The following is a 16,669-nucleotide window of genomic DNA, read 5'->3' as shown; positions in this document are numbered from 1 at the left end:
CGAAGGTTTATAAAACAGAACAGATTTTTAAATCGTTCTTTATTAAAACACAGCTCAAGTCGATGTTAAATCTTCTCTCTCTAAAACATTCAAGAACACTGATGCTTGCAAGGTGTTAATAAAGCAAATCCATTCAGATCACAGTAGTTTGCCTCACTAGAATTAAAAGCATGACCCTGAGACAGACTCCAATGCTCCCCTCACCTCCTGCGGGGAGGTGGGCCATGCATAAGAGAAGATAGCAATGGAAGCCTCCCACTCCACATATCAGCCTCTCTCCTCTCTGAAGAAGATTCATGTGGACACTCTGCCATGCAGGACAAAAACAGGACATGGCTAGGACTGGAGAGGTAGGGAGTTGGGAAAGAGAGAGAGACACACACAGGAGAGGTATATTCCTCTCCAGAAACTACAGAAGGATATACCACTCTGTGACGCTCCCACACCCCTCCAAGAGTTCACAGTGTGTTATCAACAGCTGGGGTACAGTATAAAGGGGAATTACAACCAGAATGAGCCAGCAAGGTGATATGGGGATTGTGACGCTAGATATCCATGGATCCCTAACTTTTTCGGTCTGTGGCCTCCCTATACCCTGATGGACCCTCCCCCACACTGGATGAATGAGCTGACCCAGAAATATTGCATTAGTGAGTTCCACTTCTTGGGTTTGAGAAGAGGGCTCAAAATACTTCACAAAACAGTTAACATGGAATCAAGACATACAAGAAAGCATTTATATAAGAGTTTCCCACTTATTTTAGATGGCTTTAGAAATGTAGATAGTTGGGATAAGCCTCCAATTCACCTATTAGCAATAATTACAACTGATTTAAAATATCTTAAGGCATTCCCATGCTTCACCTACAACACCACTGCCTTCCTATAACTATAAATGTGGATAATTGGAAAGAGATTTAACTAAAAGAAGAAAAACAAATATGCGACCAACAGTGGTCATACTAAAAATACCTCTGGGGAAAAAAATTAAGCCATATATAAACGGGGAAGGACTAGCTGAGATAGATGTCAGGGAAAAGGAAATTCCACATCCAAAGTCTCCGCACTCAGCAAAGGCCATCCCAAAAAGCAACAGAGTGGGAATTCTAGAGCACAACTAATCAATAAAAAGGAAACTTCAACAAGGCTGTTTTCAGTTTCAGGGCCTACACTATGAAGGGAATTAGAAACCCAGGGGCCAATTTAAAATTAATCCACCACTTTATAGGCAGCCAATGTAAAGAACAAAAAGATAGACGGGCATAATATGATTGTTCAAAACAATGAGCAAGGATACTGCTTCAAGCAACAGAGAGGCAAAACTGGAAGGAGTCATGCTATTAGGGAATTAAAGACACAAGCCTCATGGGCAGGGGGACTGCAAAGTATTAGAAAGCTAAGACAACCTGCACATATTATGTACAAAGATTCCCAAATAAGCAAACTCACACACGGCTTTCCAGTCAGATCAGTGCTTGCTTTAACGATAACTGAGATGAGTTACGTCTCTAATTGGCCTAAGTATTAACACTCCTGTATGACCACATAAAATCACTGTACAGGTAATGAAATTCCAGGCAACCTCAGAGGCTTTTGTAGTTTATATTTTTTTAAATCATGGTTATCCTCTGAAGAGCTTCCTAAAGCAAGAGGCCATATTAAACTCCTAGTAGCACTAAACCAATTCTTCTATAAAGTCAAGTAGAATTACGATGGCACATCAGTTCCACTACAGCTAAAGACTAGGTGGACTTTCCAGTACAAATCCTTTATTAGTGCTTCAATCATTTCAAAACAAGTCAGTTGTTTCACAGCTTATTTCCTAGGGAGTATTGCCAATTTCTAAGGGAAGTGGGTGGGAAGAACACTTAAATAACCTGGAAAAGCTGCTGATGAGCAGTATAAGTAAGGGCAGGTCTACACTACCGCTTAAGTCGATCTAACTTATGTTGCTCACGGGTCTGAAAAAGCCTCTCCCTGCCTGAGAAACGCAAGTTTCGCACTGTCCACACCGCTCTCCCACTGACATAGCCTCCGCTTCTCACCGAGGTGGAGTAATTATGCTAATGGCAGAGCATTCTCCCATTGGCATAGTGCGTCTTCACCAGACATGCTACAGCAGCTCAGCTGCATTGGTGCAGCTGTGCCAATGTAGCGCTGTAGTGTAGACTTGCCCTCAGCGACATGTAATGCGACTCCAAATACCACTGTACTCAATTTGATTACATGAGACCGAGTGAGTAATCAGTGTCAATTACAGATTGACTGGGAAAAATTCATTTTTAATTTATATTTATACAGTTAGGCCTCCTGCACTTGAATCAATGGAGCTGGGCCCCTATGACTGCAGGGAGACCCAGCAAAGTCACTGGGGCTCTGCTGCATGGATCAGATTGCAGGATCAGGGCTTTAGTCTCTGAAAGCTAACAAATGCCTTCAGAATATTTCAGGAAATGAAAACTGGAAATAAAATAAAAAATGCCTTTATAGTTGTTTGAGAATTAGATGAAGAGAACGCATCTGAGCTGTTAAAATATTTGTATTATGGTTGCGATAATATGTCCATAAGGTATTCATCAGAAAGTACTTTCGTATCCGTACTTCTCAAGACTATGCTCTCCCGTGTATAACAAACTTTTGTACAAGTTCCCCTTGTGAATTAAATTCATACTAGCAATACAGGAGCACTACATTATCCATAAAGTGCTCCTATCCCTGCCTCATATACCCAGCACTTGAGAGGCCTTTTGTGGGGTACAAGGTGAATGGGGATTTCAAGTGAATCTGGTCCTAAACTGTTTTTCCACAGCTCAATTGGCTGAACAACTTACCATTGCAATTGCAAAGCCAGTCGGCTTCACTAGAGAGGAATAGCTACTGCTCTAAATGGACACCTGAAATGAAATCTGTATAGCACCCTGAAAATGCCTATGTTTGTACGTCAGGTTCTCATTTACAGTTGAGGCATTAAAATAGACTTCGGGGTTGATTGGTTCTTCTAGACCAGTGGAATTAGGTACTCTAAGTACCGTAGTATTTGGAGTATGACAGTGCAGACAGTACAGATGACAAAACAAATAATATAGATACAAATAAATTGTGATAAACCAATTCTTTTTATTTTTCAGTGGAAGTTTTGAGTTTGTGTTGCTACAGACAGACTTGCCATAAATTTGTTGCTACATTTATATTTAATATGTTTAAAAGAGGGATGAAATAGACTTTAGAAATGCTGGTGAAATATTTATAAAACCACAAAGAAGCTATGTAACTGGAAGAGAGGAAAATAACATAACTCACACATGGGATCAAATATACAAGTCTACCTTTTAACCTGACAGTTTCCCCACAATGCAATTGAGTACACTTGCCAGCATGTCACAGATCTGCAACACCTGAGATGGCAGGGGGGGAAAAAGTGATTAAAAGAGGGTGCAATAATGTAATTATGTCCTTAACAAGTTCATCCCAAAATACTCCTGCACATCTGTTCCACACAAAAGCATCCTCTACTACACAAGAGTTTCTAACAAGTTTCTCCCCTTCATGAAAATATCAGCAAAACACTTTTTCAAGGATGGCACTAAAGTTCAGGATTTCTTCCCTCCTTTTCTCATTCTTTCAATATATTCAAGTGCCACAGATGAAAATTTCACAAACCATATGCTACAAAGAGCAACTTAGAGATGGCATTAAAACAATGTCCAGAAAGTCTATAAGCCTGTGGTAATGTCACCAAGTGAATGCTAATTATGGTGGAAAAGACACTATATGGACACCAATTCATCTGAATAGTAAATGTGATAATAGAAGCCACTGATCCTTTCTCAGTGTTCTCTCTTCATTTTTTATATACACATACATAAGTTAAGCACATAACTGCTTCGCTGATTGGGGCCTATAATCCTATATCCTGCTATTTCAAAAATACAAAACAAAGGAGTTTATTCAAATCCTCTGGCCTAGAACAATACTGCTATATTGCTTGTGTATTGGGGTAGTTGCAGTACCAACCTTAGTTCTGAATTTCTCTACATTCCTGATTTTGCCATTCTTACAGCTAATTAAAAACATATTTACAACAATATCTGCCACATTGCTGCAAAATGTGAAGATTTGAAATATGCGTATTGATAATTTTAAAATACGCTGAGGGTTAAAAACTGAAATACTTACCTATACCTGCTATTATTTTATAAAGATGATTTGCTGAAAAATGGATTAACAGGAGCAGAAAGTCAACTGTGATTAAGATTATGCAAAGGATAACAGAAGTCCATTCTTGCAATCGTTTACCTAAAAAAGAGAAAAAATAAGAAAAAATAAAATTTAGTGCAAACTGAATGGAGAGGAGGAAGGAAAAGGACACCGTGGAAGAAGGTAGTGGGAAAGAAGTAAAGGAGGAAAAGAAGAAAAAACTACAAGTATATTACAAACACTATTTGTCCTACTAAAAAACTATTTGTCCTACTATTGTGATTCTTTAGTAAATCTTGCCCAGAACATAGGTGTTAAAGGTATGCAAGTGAGTGGATCAGCAGAAAAAGATATAACCAGTTGCAGTCAGCAAAGTCATCTGCTCAAGGTCTAATGTTTATAACGAGGAAAATAACGCTTGGGTATGGAACCTGACCATCCCAAGGAACTCTCCCATCTTGAAAGCAGTCAACTGCTAGCCTTTCCTTTGGGCACCTGCATAAAGAAAGGATTAAGTGGAGCTGAAGTTAACCTGTTATTCACTGAGGAGCAAGGTAGTGCTCAAGCAATCCGTCAGAAAACATAGAATAAGGCCTCAGTCTTGCCAAAGGATCCACTGTATTTTTTCTATCTTCTCAATATGTGAGGTATTTTTCAAGAAGCTGTGAGAAGAGAGACATCTTGTTACTTTGGTCCATTAGACCTTAAGAACCCCTCATAAAAAAAGGGGACTAGCCTCTGCCTTCAGTTTATCATCTCTCTAAGGAGGTCATGGGAGGAAAGTGCTAGGACTTATTCATTAAAATTGTGTTTTCTAAGTTTTCTACTCCTTTTAAATAATTTAAATCGTAAATAAATAAAATGTAGCATGTCAGATGGTGCATCAGGTGCAAACCCAAGTGTCAATGTCACCCACACATGGGGTTTTCTGCAGTGTCATGGTACCAAATCTTGTCCTGCCACAGTTTAGTATCACCTCAGATTACCTACAGCAGAGGCCAGTGCCACAAGCTTCAGCTGTAAAGGCTCTAACACAGTGGTGGGCAACTTGCGGCCCGTCAGGGTAATCCGCTGGTGGGCCACCAAACAGTTTGTTTACATTTGCATGGCCGCCCACAGTGCCCAGTGGCCACAGTTTGCCATTCCCGGCCAATGAGAGCTGTGGGAAGCAGTGGCCAGCATGTCCCTGCGGCCCATGCTGTTTCCTGCAGCTCCCATTGGCTAGGAACGGTGAAGTGCGGCCACTGGGACTTGCAGGCAGCTGTGCAAATGTAAACAAACTGTCTGGCAGCCCACCAGTGGATTACCATGACGGGCCGCAGGCTGCCCACCACTGCTCTAGCACCCGGCTGACCCCAATATACACTCTTCCACTGCCTTCAACTCAACATTCTGCCCAGGGCCACAGACATCCTGCTTCCGAGATTCACCTCTCCCACCTGGACTCCTAATGGCCAAGAATCTCCTCCTGGGTTTATGGCCCATTTTTCTCCTCAGCTGGAGGTTTAGAGCAGCAGAACCACCACCATTAGCAGGCTCCCCATACTGCTGTCTGCTGACCAGACACTGCTCAGCTGATTCAGCTCACCAGTCCACAAGGAGCCCAACCCTAAACTTCCAAATTCCACTTCTGATACATCTCCCAAGCCATTCAAGATGACGGAGCTAGCCATATTAAGGCCTACAGTCAATTTACCTGATTTAAATTACTTAAACGGGGCACAGAATTTAGAAACTATCCACAGCTGGTGTAAAATCATGTCAACTTTGAACTCAATGAAGCTATCTGATTTACACCAGCCAATGATCTGGCCCCAGGATTAAATCATCAAAAATCTTAATTCTCAAGCAGACTCAGAGAAAGATGACAAACGGAGGGCAGACGCTAGTCTAGTCCTTATAATTCAGGTTATGTAAGAACTAACTGCCTCAACTAACAAAAATATCTCTTCTTGCACCTTCTGGAAAAATCACCACACAGGCTGAGAGTACAGGAAAAGTGAAACTATTATTAATTAATGACAGTATTGACTTTGAAGAAGAGCACAGAAATTAGTTAATTCTTTTCAGAAGATCTTGCACTGATTTGCTGGAAATGTAAGTGTCCAATTAGCCACCTCTCCTTATTACAGTGCTACCAGCTGACTCTTTGTAAAACCCTAGTTACTGAATTCAGGCTATATAGTTTTGTGAATTTAAAGAAGCCTTCATAGAAATTGAGAATTTGATTCTGCTCCCATTCACTTCACTGGTGCATGATTGAGTGTTTTAAAATACTAATGGAAACTGCGTGATCAGACTTTAACTTCCCAGATATAGACTGGAGGACAAGTGCTAGTAATAATAATAGGGTTCAGATTTTTCCTAGATGCGATAGCTGATGGATTCCTTCATCAAGTAGTTGCTGAACCGACTAGAGGGGATGCCATTTTAGATTTGGTTTTGGTGAGTAGTGAGAACCTCATAGAAGAAATGGTTGTAGGGGATAATCTTGGTTTAAGTGATCATGAGCTAATTCAGTTCAAACTGAACGGAAGGATTAACAAAAATAAATCTGCAACTAGGGTTTTTGATTTCAAAACGACTGACTTTCAAAAATTAAGGAAATTAGTTAGGGAAGAAGATTGGATTGAAGAATTTATGGATCTAAAGGTAGAGGAGGCCTGGGATTACTTTAAATCAAAGCTACAGAAGCTATTGGAAGCCAGCATCCCAAGAAAGGGGAAAAAATTCATAGGCAGGAGCTGTAGACCAAGCTGGATAAGCAAGCAACTCAGAGAGGTGATTAAGAAAAAGCAGAAGATGGGAGGGATAAGCAAGGAAAGCTACCTTATTGAGGTCAGAACATGTAGGGATAAAGTGAGATAGGCTAAAAGTCAAGTAGAGTTGGACCTTGCAAAGGGAATTAAAACCAATAGTAAAAGGTTGTATAGCCATATAAATAAGAAGAAAACTAAGAAAGAAGAAGTGGGACCGCTAAACACTGAGGATGGAGTGGAGGTTAAGGATAATCTAGGCATGGCCCAATATCTAAATACTTTGCCTCAGTCTTTAATAAGGCTAAAGAGGATCTTAGGGATAATGGTAGAATGACAAATGGGAATGAGGATATGGAGGTAGATATTACCATATCTGAGGTAGAAGCGAAACTGAAACAGCTTAATGGAACTAAATCGGGGGGCCCAGATAATCTTCATCCAAGAATATTAAAGGAATTGGCACCCGAGATTGCAAGCCCATTAGCAAGAATTTTTAATAAATCTGTAAACTCAGGAGTTGTACCGTATGATTGGAGAATTGCTAATATAGCTCCTATTTTAAAGAAAGGAAAAAAAAAGTGATCTGGGTAACTACAGGTCTGTTAGTTTGACATCTGTAGTATGCAAAGTCTTGGAAAAAAATTTGAAGGAGAAAGTAGTTAAGGACATTGAAGTCAATGGTAAATGGGACAAAATACAACATGGTTTTACAAAAGGTAGATCATGCCAAACCAATCTGATCTCCTTCTTTGAGAAAGTAACAGATGTTTTTAGACAAAGGAAACGCGGTGGATCTAATTTACCTAGATTTCAGTAAGGCGTTTGATACCGTGCCACATGGGGAATTATTAGTTAAACTGGAAAAGATGGGGATCAATATGAACATCGAAAGGTGGATAAGGAATTGGTTAAAGGGGAGACTACAACGGGTCCTACTGAAAGGCGAACTGTCAGGCAGGAGGGAGGTTACCAGTGGAGTTCCTCAGGGATCAGTTTTGGGACCAATCTTATTTAATCTTTTTATTACTGATCTCGGCACAAAAAGTGGGAGTGTGCTCATAAAGTTTGCGGATGATATAAAGCTGGGAGGTATTGCCAACTTAGAGAAGGACTGGGATATCAGACACGAGGATCTGGATGACCTTGTAAACTGGAGTAATTGTAATAGGATGAAATTTAATAGTGAGAAGTGTAAGGTTATGCATTTAGGGATTAATAACAAGAATTTTAGTTATAAACTGGGGACGCATCAATTAGAAGTAACGGAAGAGGAGAAGGACCTTGGAGTATTGGTTGATCACAGGAGGACGAGCTGCCAATGTGATATGGCTGTGAAAAAAGCTAATGCGGTTTTGGGATGCATCAGGAGAGGCATTTCCAGTAGGGATAAGGAGGTTTTAGTACCATTATACAAGGCACTGGTGAGACCTCACCTGGAATACTGTGTGCAGTTCTGGTCTCCCATGTTAACTGGAACAGGTACAGAGAAGGGCTGCTAGAATGATCCGAGGAATGGAAAACTTGTCTTATGAAAGGAGACTCAAGGAGCTTGGCTTGTTTAGCCTAACTAAAAGAAGGTTGAGGGGAGATATGATTGCTCTCTATAAATATATCAGAGGGATAAATACCGGAGAGGGAGAGGAATTATTTAAGCTCAGTACCAATGTGGACACAAGAACAAATGGATATAAACTGGCCACCAGGAAGTTTAGACTTGAAATTAGACAAAGGTTTCTTCACCAGAGGAGTGAAGTTTATAGGAGGAGGAAGGAATAGCCTTCCAAGGGAAGCAGTGGGGGCAAAAGATCTATCTGGCTTTAAGATTAAACTCGGTAAGTTTATGGAGGAGATGGTATGATGGGATAATGTGATTTTGGTAATTAATTGATCTTTAAATGTTCATGACAAATAGGCCTAATCCCCTGTGATGGGATATTGGATGGGTGGGATCTGAGTTACCCAGGAAAGAATTTTCTGTAGTATCTGGCTGGTGAATCTTGCCTATATGCTCAGGGTTTAGCTGATCGCCATATTTGGGGTCGGGAAGGAATTTTCCTCCATGGCAGATTGGAAGAGGCCCTGGAGGTTTTTCACCTTCCTCTGTAGCATGGGGCACGGGTCACTTGATGGAGGATTCTCTGCTCCTTGAAGTCTTTAAACCAAGATTTGAGGACTTCAATAGCTCAGACATAGGTGAGGTTTTTTGCAGGAGTGGGTGGATGAGATTCTGTGGCCTGTGTCGTGCAGGAGGTCAGACTAGATGATCAGAATGGTCCCTTCTGACCTTAATATCTGTGAATCTAAGATTGTTCTACACCAAGTTAAAATGTCAATGTTGCAGATACCTATTAAGAAATTTAGAAGCTTTTAATTGCATAAGAACCTACAAGTATAGAAAGCTGGCACCATAAACATCAGGCTAAACACAGTGTAGTAGAATCAACCTTCAAATGCATATTACACTAGTTTTTGGATTTGGAATTAAGTTCCAACATCACATATAGCATAATATTAAATCTCACACAGTGTACTATAAGCAATTCTCTACTGGCCTAATCTACTAAAATGATTTATGCACAGAAAGTTTAACTGTACAATAGGGATACTGCTGCATATTTGCTCCTTCACAAAGAACTCTTGTCATGCAAGTCACTCGTATAAATGCTGTTTGGGCAGATTTTAGACTGGTAAGAGCTTTAGAGTTTTAAAATAAACCCACCTTCTTTCAGTGCAAAAGGACAACAAATACACTATATGGAATGTATACCATTTCTTATGTACAAACAAATATATTTTATGGCAATCACATCACAAAAAAACCTCACCACCATTAAATAAGAGACCTGCCATAACACAAACTGTTACTCCTCAGAGTACCAGGTAATTAAAATATGATTTTGCCATACTGAAGCACTTTCACCCCCTCGCAGTCAGCAGCGCCTTCCCTCCTCACCCTATTCATGATGTTTGTTTTAACAGATTACCTGCACGCCTGTCAATATGTTGATGAACAAATATAGGAGCACTTATGATTAAGATGCCTCTATTCTACTACATAAAAATAAATACTTAAAAGGAAATGTGTTCAGGTTTGTTTTGGTTTCTGCTCTCTGTTTCATTCAGGAAAAGCATACATAAAATTACTGAAAACATTTTTGTGTTTTCTACTTGCAAACGTAGAAAAACTTTTGTTTGAAAGGCCTGATTCTGCAAACGGTCTGCCCTCAAAACTTCCCACTAATATCTTGATTGGATACAAGCTACTCATATGACCATTTATGGCTGTAACAGAAATTCAAAAAACATTGCTAGAATTAGCAGATCGGAAAATATGGAGTTGTTTGTTAGCAAGTAGAATTTATACCAATGAAGAAACTATCTTCCACCATTCTGTACATTTAAAGAAAAGGAGTACTTGTGGCACCTTAGAGACTAACAAATTTATTTGTTCAGATCCGATGAAGTGAGCTGTAGCTCACAAAAGCTTATGCTCAAATAAATTTGTTAGTCTCTAAGGTGCCACAAATACTCCTTTTCTTTTTACGAATACAGACTAACACGGCTGCTACTCTGAAATCTGTACATTTAAGTAAGCTTGAAATATTCAGTAACTTTAAAATTAGAACTTGATATTTTCCATTTTATTTTGTCTAAGCACGTGTTTCTCTCTCATTTTAGAGTCTCCGCCGATTTTCATAAAGTTTCCAATAAAAATGATTTTGTTGAAGCTACAATAAAACAGGGTCTCAAACCCACAATTTAAAGCACATGAAACAACAAAATTATATGGGATTCCAGTATAGCTGTGAAAAGGGGACTGCACAATTTGCTACCAAGCTCCTTTCTCTCACCCCTCCAATCCTGTACCCTTTTACCCTCAGCATCCACCTTCTCCCCTGTTGAAATCAAGAATGCAGAATAGATATTAAAATTAACTAATACAGTAAGTGAACTGAAGAATTAGTGCCAGTCTAGCAAATTAAACAAGGGAATAACCTAATTTTCCCCTCCATTTTTTCCTTTTTTATTACCAACAAATTAGAGGGCTCCAGTAGATTTTATCAAATACTGAGCTCTCCACTCTCTTTCTCAAGCTGTATAAATGCCTTGAACTCCCAAAAGAACATTGCCATTCCTTAGCCCCATGTAGCTCTCTTTCATTTACCCACTTCCACAGCACCATTTTCAAAGATTTGTTACAGCCAAAGGGAACAAAGTGGAAATCCTGAAAGGATCTCTGCAGATTTTTCCAGAATTTTTACTCTGCCCCCTCCACCAACTGTCCATAAGACCTCAACTCCCCTGCTGCCTATATCCTTTATGGATGACTCCTAAAATACTTAAAGATTAAAACAAAGGACAAGCCTCACAAGTCTTCCACAGAAATGCCAGCCATAATAGTTTAGTCACACTATCTGAACACAAAAGGGAAGCCTTACTTTACCTTTGAAGTTGCAAGCCTTAGTCAAGTCCAGAAAACAGAAGATAGGCACGACAAAAACATTATATAATTTATTTCATTACCTACACCCATGCCATACAATCTGAGCAGACACACTAAATAAAAAAACAGGTCTCATCTATTAAGTTCAATATATTTTATTTAAAAAAAATAGTATTAAGCTATGCTAAAATAAAATTTATAAACATCTTAATGAAGCAACATTGCAAACACGTAGGAAATAAGAAAAATGTCTCTTTAATGCACAAGCCTTTCAAAACTGGGCCCCAAGTGTTGTGCGAGGCTAACTACAATAGATAGCCTGCAGGCTCCTTTAGAACTGTACAGGCACGGAATGTAAAAAAGAACTACAGTGCTTCTATAGTAGCATCAATTCCAATTGAAGCAAAATAATAGGAAAGAGCACAATATTCTACACTTGTATCATGAAAGGCTAAATTTCAAATAATTTGTGTACGGTCACTCAGCCAGATGCTAAAAAAACCAGTCATATGTATTTTTAAAATATGATCAAATTTTGCAAATTGCAGACTTCTAATTCACATATGTCTAATTGATGGCAATTTTTTTCCCCCATTTAAGATACCATTTGCTTTGCTTTCAAATGAGCCACAATTTCTAACTATTTCCGTAGTGCATTTTAACCTAAATAAATCTGTGCAGGTATACTTTTGTAATCACTTATTTTGCAGTGTACTAACCTCTACTATCGATTGTATATAGATATGAGATTCCTCGGTGCTCTGGCACAGGACTGTTTTCTTTGAGTAGAACTGTGCCTACAGGGCCATCTCTGTAAGGGTTCACCACTGGTAGATGCTGTGGTCATTATGGTCACTGACTACACTGACTGTGCCGTACTTAAAGCTTTCTGTATGTGAACGAAGAGCAGATATATATATAGCAATCACAGACTGAGGTGCTCCTAAACAATGGGTCAGTGTTACAACTGGACTGAGATCAGAAGGTAGCATGCAAAGTCATATGGATGCAAGCCTCACTAAAATGACTGGTCAAAACCAGCAAGTCCCAGTGTCCTTTATGGAGCCAAACTAAATGCAAGAGATTGCAAGAAACTTCCTAAACTATGAAAGTGCAAAAGTTGCTTAAGATCCAGTCTCCTCCTCTACTGTGTGAGGGAAGAGGGTACGAATTACTTTATAGGAGGAAGCAAAAAGATCATGGAAAGCAGAAAGCCTGGGTGAAGGTCCAAGGCACGAAAGGCTGTCTCTGAACCTCAATCTACAGGACAGAGAAGCATTCTCTCTCTAAGGCTATGTCTAACTGCAAATTACTTCAGTATAATTTACATTGCTCAGGGGTGTGAATAATTCACGTTCTGAGTGACATAAATTATACCGACCTAAGCGTCTGTGTAAACAGTGCTATGTTGGCGGGACAGCTTCTTCTGCTGACATATCTACCACCTCTCACAGAGGCAGGAGTTATTAAGCAGACAGGAGAACTCTCTCTAGTTGGCTTAAAGTATCTTCACCAGAAGATCACCTAATCCGACCTCCTCAATAACACAGGGAACAGAATTTTACTTAGCAATTCCTGCATCGAGTTCAGCAACTTTTGGATGAACTAGGATATCTTTTAAAAAGGCATCCAGTCTTGAAGTCATGATTTAAAGTGACAAAGAATCCAGCACATCCCTAGGTAAATTGTATCAATGGTTAATTATCCTGCGTCCATGACTGTATGCAGGGCAAAACTATTCTGCTCAGGAGATATACTGAATTTAATACAGAACAGTCTAATCTGCCAGTTCCAACTGACTTTGAGAAATAAATTTATATTAAAGAGATAGGGCACAACATACTCCCTTGCATAAGAGCAGGAAGTTATATACTGTCTAATATTGGTGAATGTTACTACCTATTTCTCTCTCAAGATCAATGGTGGGCAACCTGAGGCACGTGGCCCATCAGGATAATCCGCTGGCGGGCTGCATGACAGTGTTTACATTGACCATCTGCCCGCCACTCCCAGTGCCGCGGTTTGCTGTTCCTGGCCAATGGGAGTTGTGGGAAGCAGCACGGGCCGCAGGGACGTGCTGGCCGCTGCTTCCTGCAGGTCTCATTGGCCGTGAACGGGAACTGCAACCACTGGGAGGTGCGGGCGGCCGTACCTGCCGACAATCAATGTAAACACTGTCTCGTAGCCCGCCAGCAGATTATCCTGATGGGCTGCAGGTTGCCCACCACTACTCTAGATTCTTATATCTAACACCACATGATAGACTGATTCCTTAAAATATGTGCCCATTACTGTGTCCTATAGGCATCAGCCACGTAACCCAATACAAAGTGTCAGGTTTGGAAAGAGTACTTTTTCATGTTCATGTACTGGGTGTCACATTGAGCTGAGACACAAGTAACAAATAACATGCACACACTAACAAATGAAGCCAAGTGACATGATGTACAATACACAGTCAAATTCTGTAAATTAATGATAGGGTATCTAGAATATACTGTACTTGAAAATATACTAAAATAGGTTTAAAAACATGAATTTTCAGCCACGTCTTAAGATGCCAATTGCATGAGACTACTACTACACAAAATATAATAAATATCTAACAAACCTCTTGTTAATTGATTTATCCACCTTTAATCTTTTAAGGCTAGACAGTGTAATGAATAATACATTCAAAAAAACAAACACTTTTCATCCCAAAGTACTTTAGAAACTTTGGTTGTTGTAAAACAGGGGTTCTCAAACTTCATTGCACCGTGACTCCTTTGGACAATAAAAATTACTATGCAACCCAAGGAGTGGGGATTGAAGCCTGAGCCAGCCCAAGCCCCCCAGTGGGGAGGGGGCCAAAGCCGAAGCCCAAGATTCATCCCCAGGCAGGGGGCTAGGGTTGCCAGGAGTCTGGCAACCCACAATGCCCAGTCGAAAAGGGACCCTGGCGGTTCCGGTCAGCACCGCCAGCCAGGCCGTTAAAAGTCCGGTCGACAGTGGAAAAGGATCCCAGGGCTAAGGCAGGCTCTGCATTGCTCCTGGAAGTAGCCCCCAGGTCCCTAGGTCTGGGACAGCCAGGGACTGGGAGGCTCCACACACTGCCCCCGTCCTGACTACCAGCTCATAGCTCCCATTGGCCAGAAACTGCGACCAATATGCACTGTGGGGGGCGGCACCATGCAGAGCCACCTGCCTGCCCATTCACCTAGAGGCTGCAGGGACCTGGTGGCCACTTCCTCAGAGCTGCAGTAAGCTCTGCTGGGACCCCACACCCAAACCCTCTGGCCCAGCCCGGAGTCCCCTCCCGCACTCCAAACCCTTCATCCCCAGCCCCACCCCAGAGCCTGCAGTCCCAGCCCAAAGCCCATACCCCCTTCTGCACCCGAACTCCCTTCTCCAGCTTGGTGACAGTAAGTGAAAGTGGGGAAGAGTGAGCGACAGAGTCAAGTGAGGATAGAGTGAGCGGGGGCGGGGCAGGGGTGGGGCAAGGGGTGGGGCACGGGTGTTCAGTTTTGTGTGATTAGAAAGTTGGCAACCCTACAGGGGGCCTGTAACATGAGTCCTGATGCCCAGGACTAAAGCCTTTGGGCTTTGGTCCCAGGCCTCAGCAATTCTAAGCCAGCCCTGGCAACCACATTAGAATGGGGCCATGACCCACTTTGAGGTCCCGACCCATAGTTTGAGAACTGCTGTTGCAAAAAAAATGACTGAGTAGCACGAATAATTTAACCCAACATTGAAATGCAGTTCATTTGAGTTCAAACTTAGAAATACTGGACTTTTGAAACAAAATCCCCTTATAGGAATATAGTCCTACACTAGACATGGATGAACTATGATATTAAATTGAGATCAGATGTTGGAATGGATAATTGGCTCAAAACATGTGACCAAAAAAGAATGAACTCATGAGAAAGGGGATTGTTTGTGTTAAAATTGTAGAGACCCTGGGAATATTGGTGTAATCTTATTTAAGGTTTGGGTGTAGGAAATAGAAATTTAAAAAAACTATGGATAATTGGGTACCCCCAAGTGCAGTAAAAAATTGGTTTGTTTAGTTAGGCAGAAATATCACAAAGACCAGAAGAAAATCACAAAGAGAGCAGATTTCACTGTTTCATCTGGTCTTAGCTAATAACTAGCAACGATGGTACTTGTTTGTTATAATGTAAAAAAAAAGCAAGGTTTTCTAGGGGTTTATTTTTCAGAGCTTTTCCTTACCCCTCCTGAATCACACCATGATGGGAAGGTATCTCCCAGACCAGATCCTGTTGCAACTATTTTGGCCAATACTTATAACAGTATCGTGGCTAAGATATAGAATAAAAGGCTGTAAATATATATTTATATTGGTATTTTGGATGTAATCAAACACTTGGTTTTGGACTAATAAAGGAATACCTGTGTGGAAATTGAGTCATGGAAAATCTTAATAAAATTATTAGGAAAATTATGTCCAGCACCTCTCATTTTTATACAGTATTTTTAAATTTGAATTAATATGTTTGAAGACTCTTAAATGAATGAAGAAAGTCTGCAGTGTGACTTAGGTCAGGTAGACTGGAAGGCACAATTGCTTATAAAAACCTAGTCACACTAATGTTTAAGATGGACTTTCAAATGACTAATTCACCTTCTTCCCCAAAAGCAAAAGCAACCAGATTTTAAACAACATCATAATATATTTTTCTGACAAGACTCAATTGAACATCTGCATGTCAGTTAAATAAAAAGTTTAAATACATTTGAAACTATATTTGGTTAATTTATAGATAACTATACACATCCAAAATACATGTCTATATCCCCAGAATGGTTAACCAAAGTTTTAATCAGTTAAAATACTATAATATTCTAAATTTCCACATTAAATCTGAAGCGGTCTACATTAGAGAAATTTTCACTGAAGCAACTATTGATGTAGTTACACTGATGCACATCCCTAAATTAAACTAGACACATAATTCACACTGAAGTAAACCCAGCTTTATATTAGTGAAACATGTCCATGTTGGGGAATTACATTAGCTTAACTGTACCAAATTAGCTACAGAAGAGCAAATTTCCCTAATGTAGACTGGGCCTTATTTACTCCTCAAAAAAAAAAAACAGGGAAAAATAAAATCCACCACATAACAGAATACATTATAAGATCCAAACACCAGGCATGCATCATTACCTGGTATAAGTTTTTATTCAACATGTAGTGTTCAATATTGATCTTAGATACACGGGGGTGCATCTCCAAACATCTTGTAACTATTGTCATAGTAGC

At 40.2% G+C, this 16,669-nt stretch overlaps 1 protein-coding gene across 2 annotated transcripts in view; it reads right to left on the bottom strand.

Annotated features, from left to right (window-relative positions):
* LOC119841177 (plasmanylethanolamine desaturase-like) overlaps positions 1-16,669 on the bottom strand; it is a 73,759-nt gene that overhangs the window by 30,295 nt on the left and 26,795 nt on the right. For both annotated transcript variants that reach the window (XM_043494925.1, XM_043494924.1), the window contains exon 2: positions 4,177-4,296. In XM_043494925.1, coding sequence (XP_043350860.1) covers positions 4,177-4,296 — 120 coding nt within the window. The remainder of the gene's footprint in view (positions 1-4,176; positions 4,297-16,669) is intronic.

The sequence above is a fragment of the Dermochelys coriacea genome, chromosome 12, assembly GCF_009764565.3.
Source record: "Dermochelys coriacea isolate rDerCor1 chromosome 12, rDerCor1.pri.v4, whole genome shotgun sequence".
Taxonomy (NCBI): Eukaryota; Metazoa; Chordata; order Testudines; family Dermochelyidae; genus Dermochelys; species Dermochelys coriacea.
The sequence above is the reverse complement of the archived record's forward strand: the minus strand, read 5'-3'. Positions and strand labels throughout refer to the sequence as shown.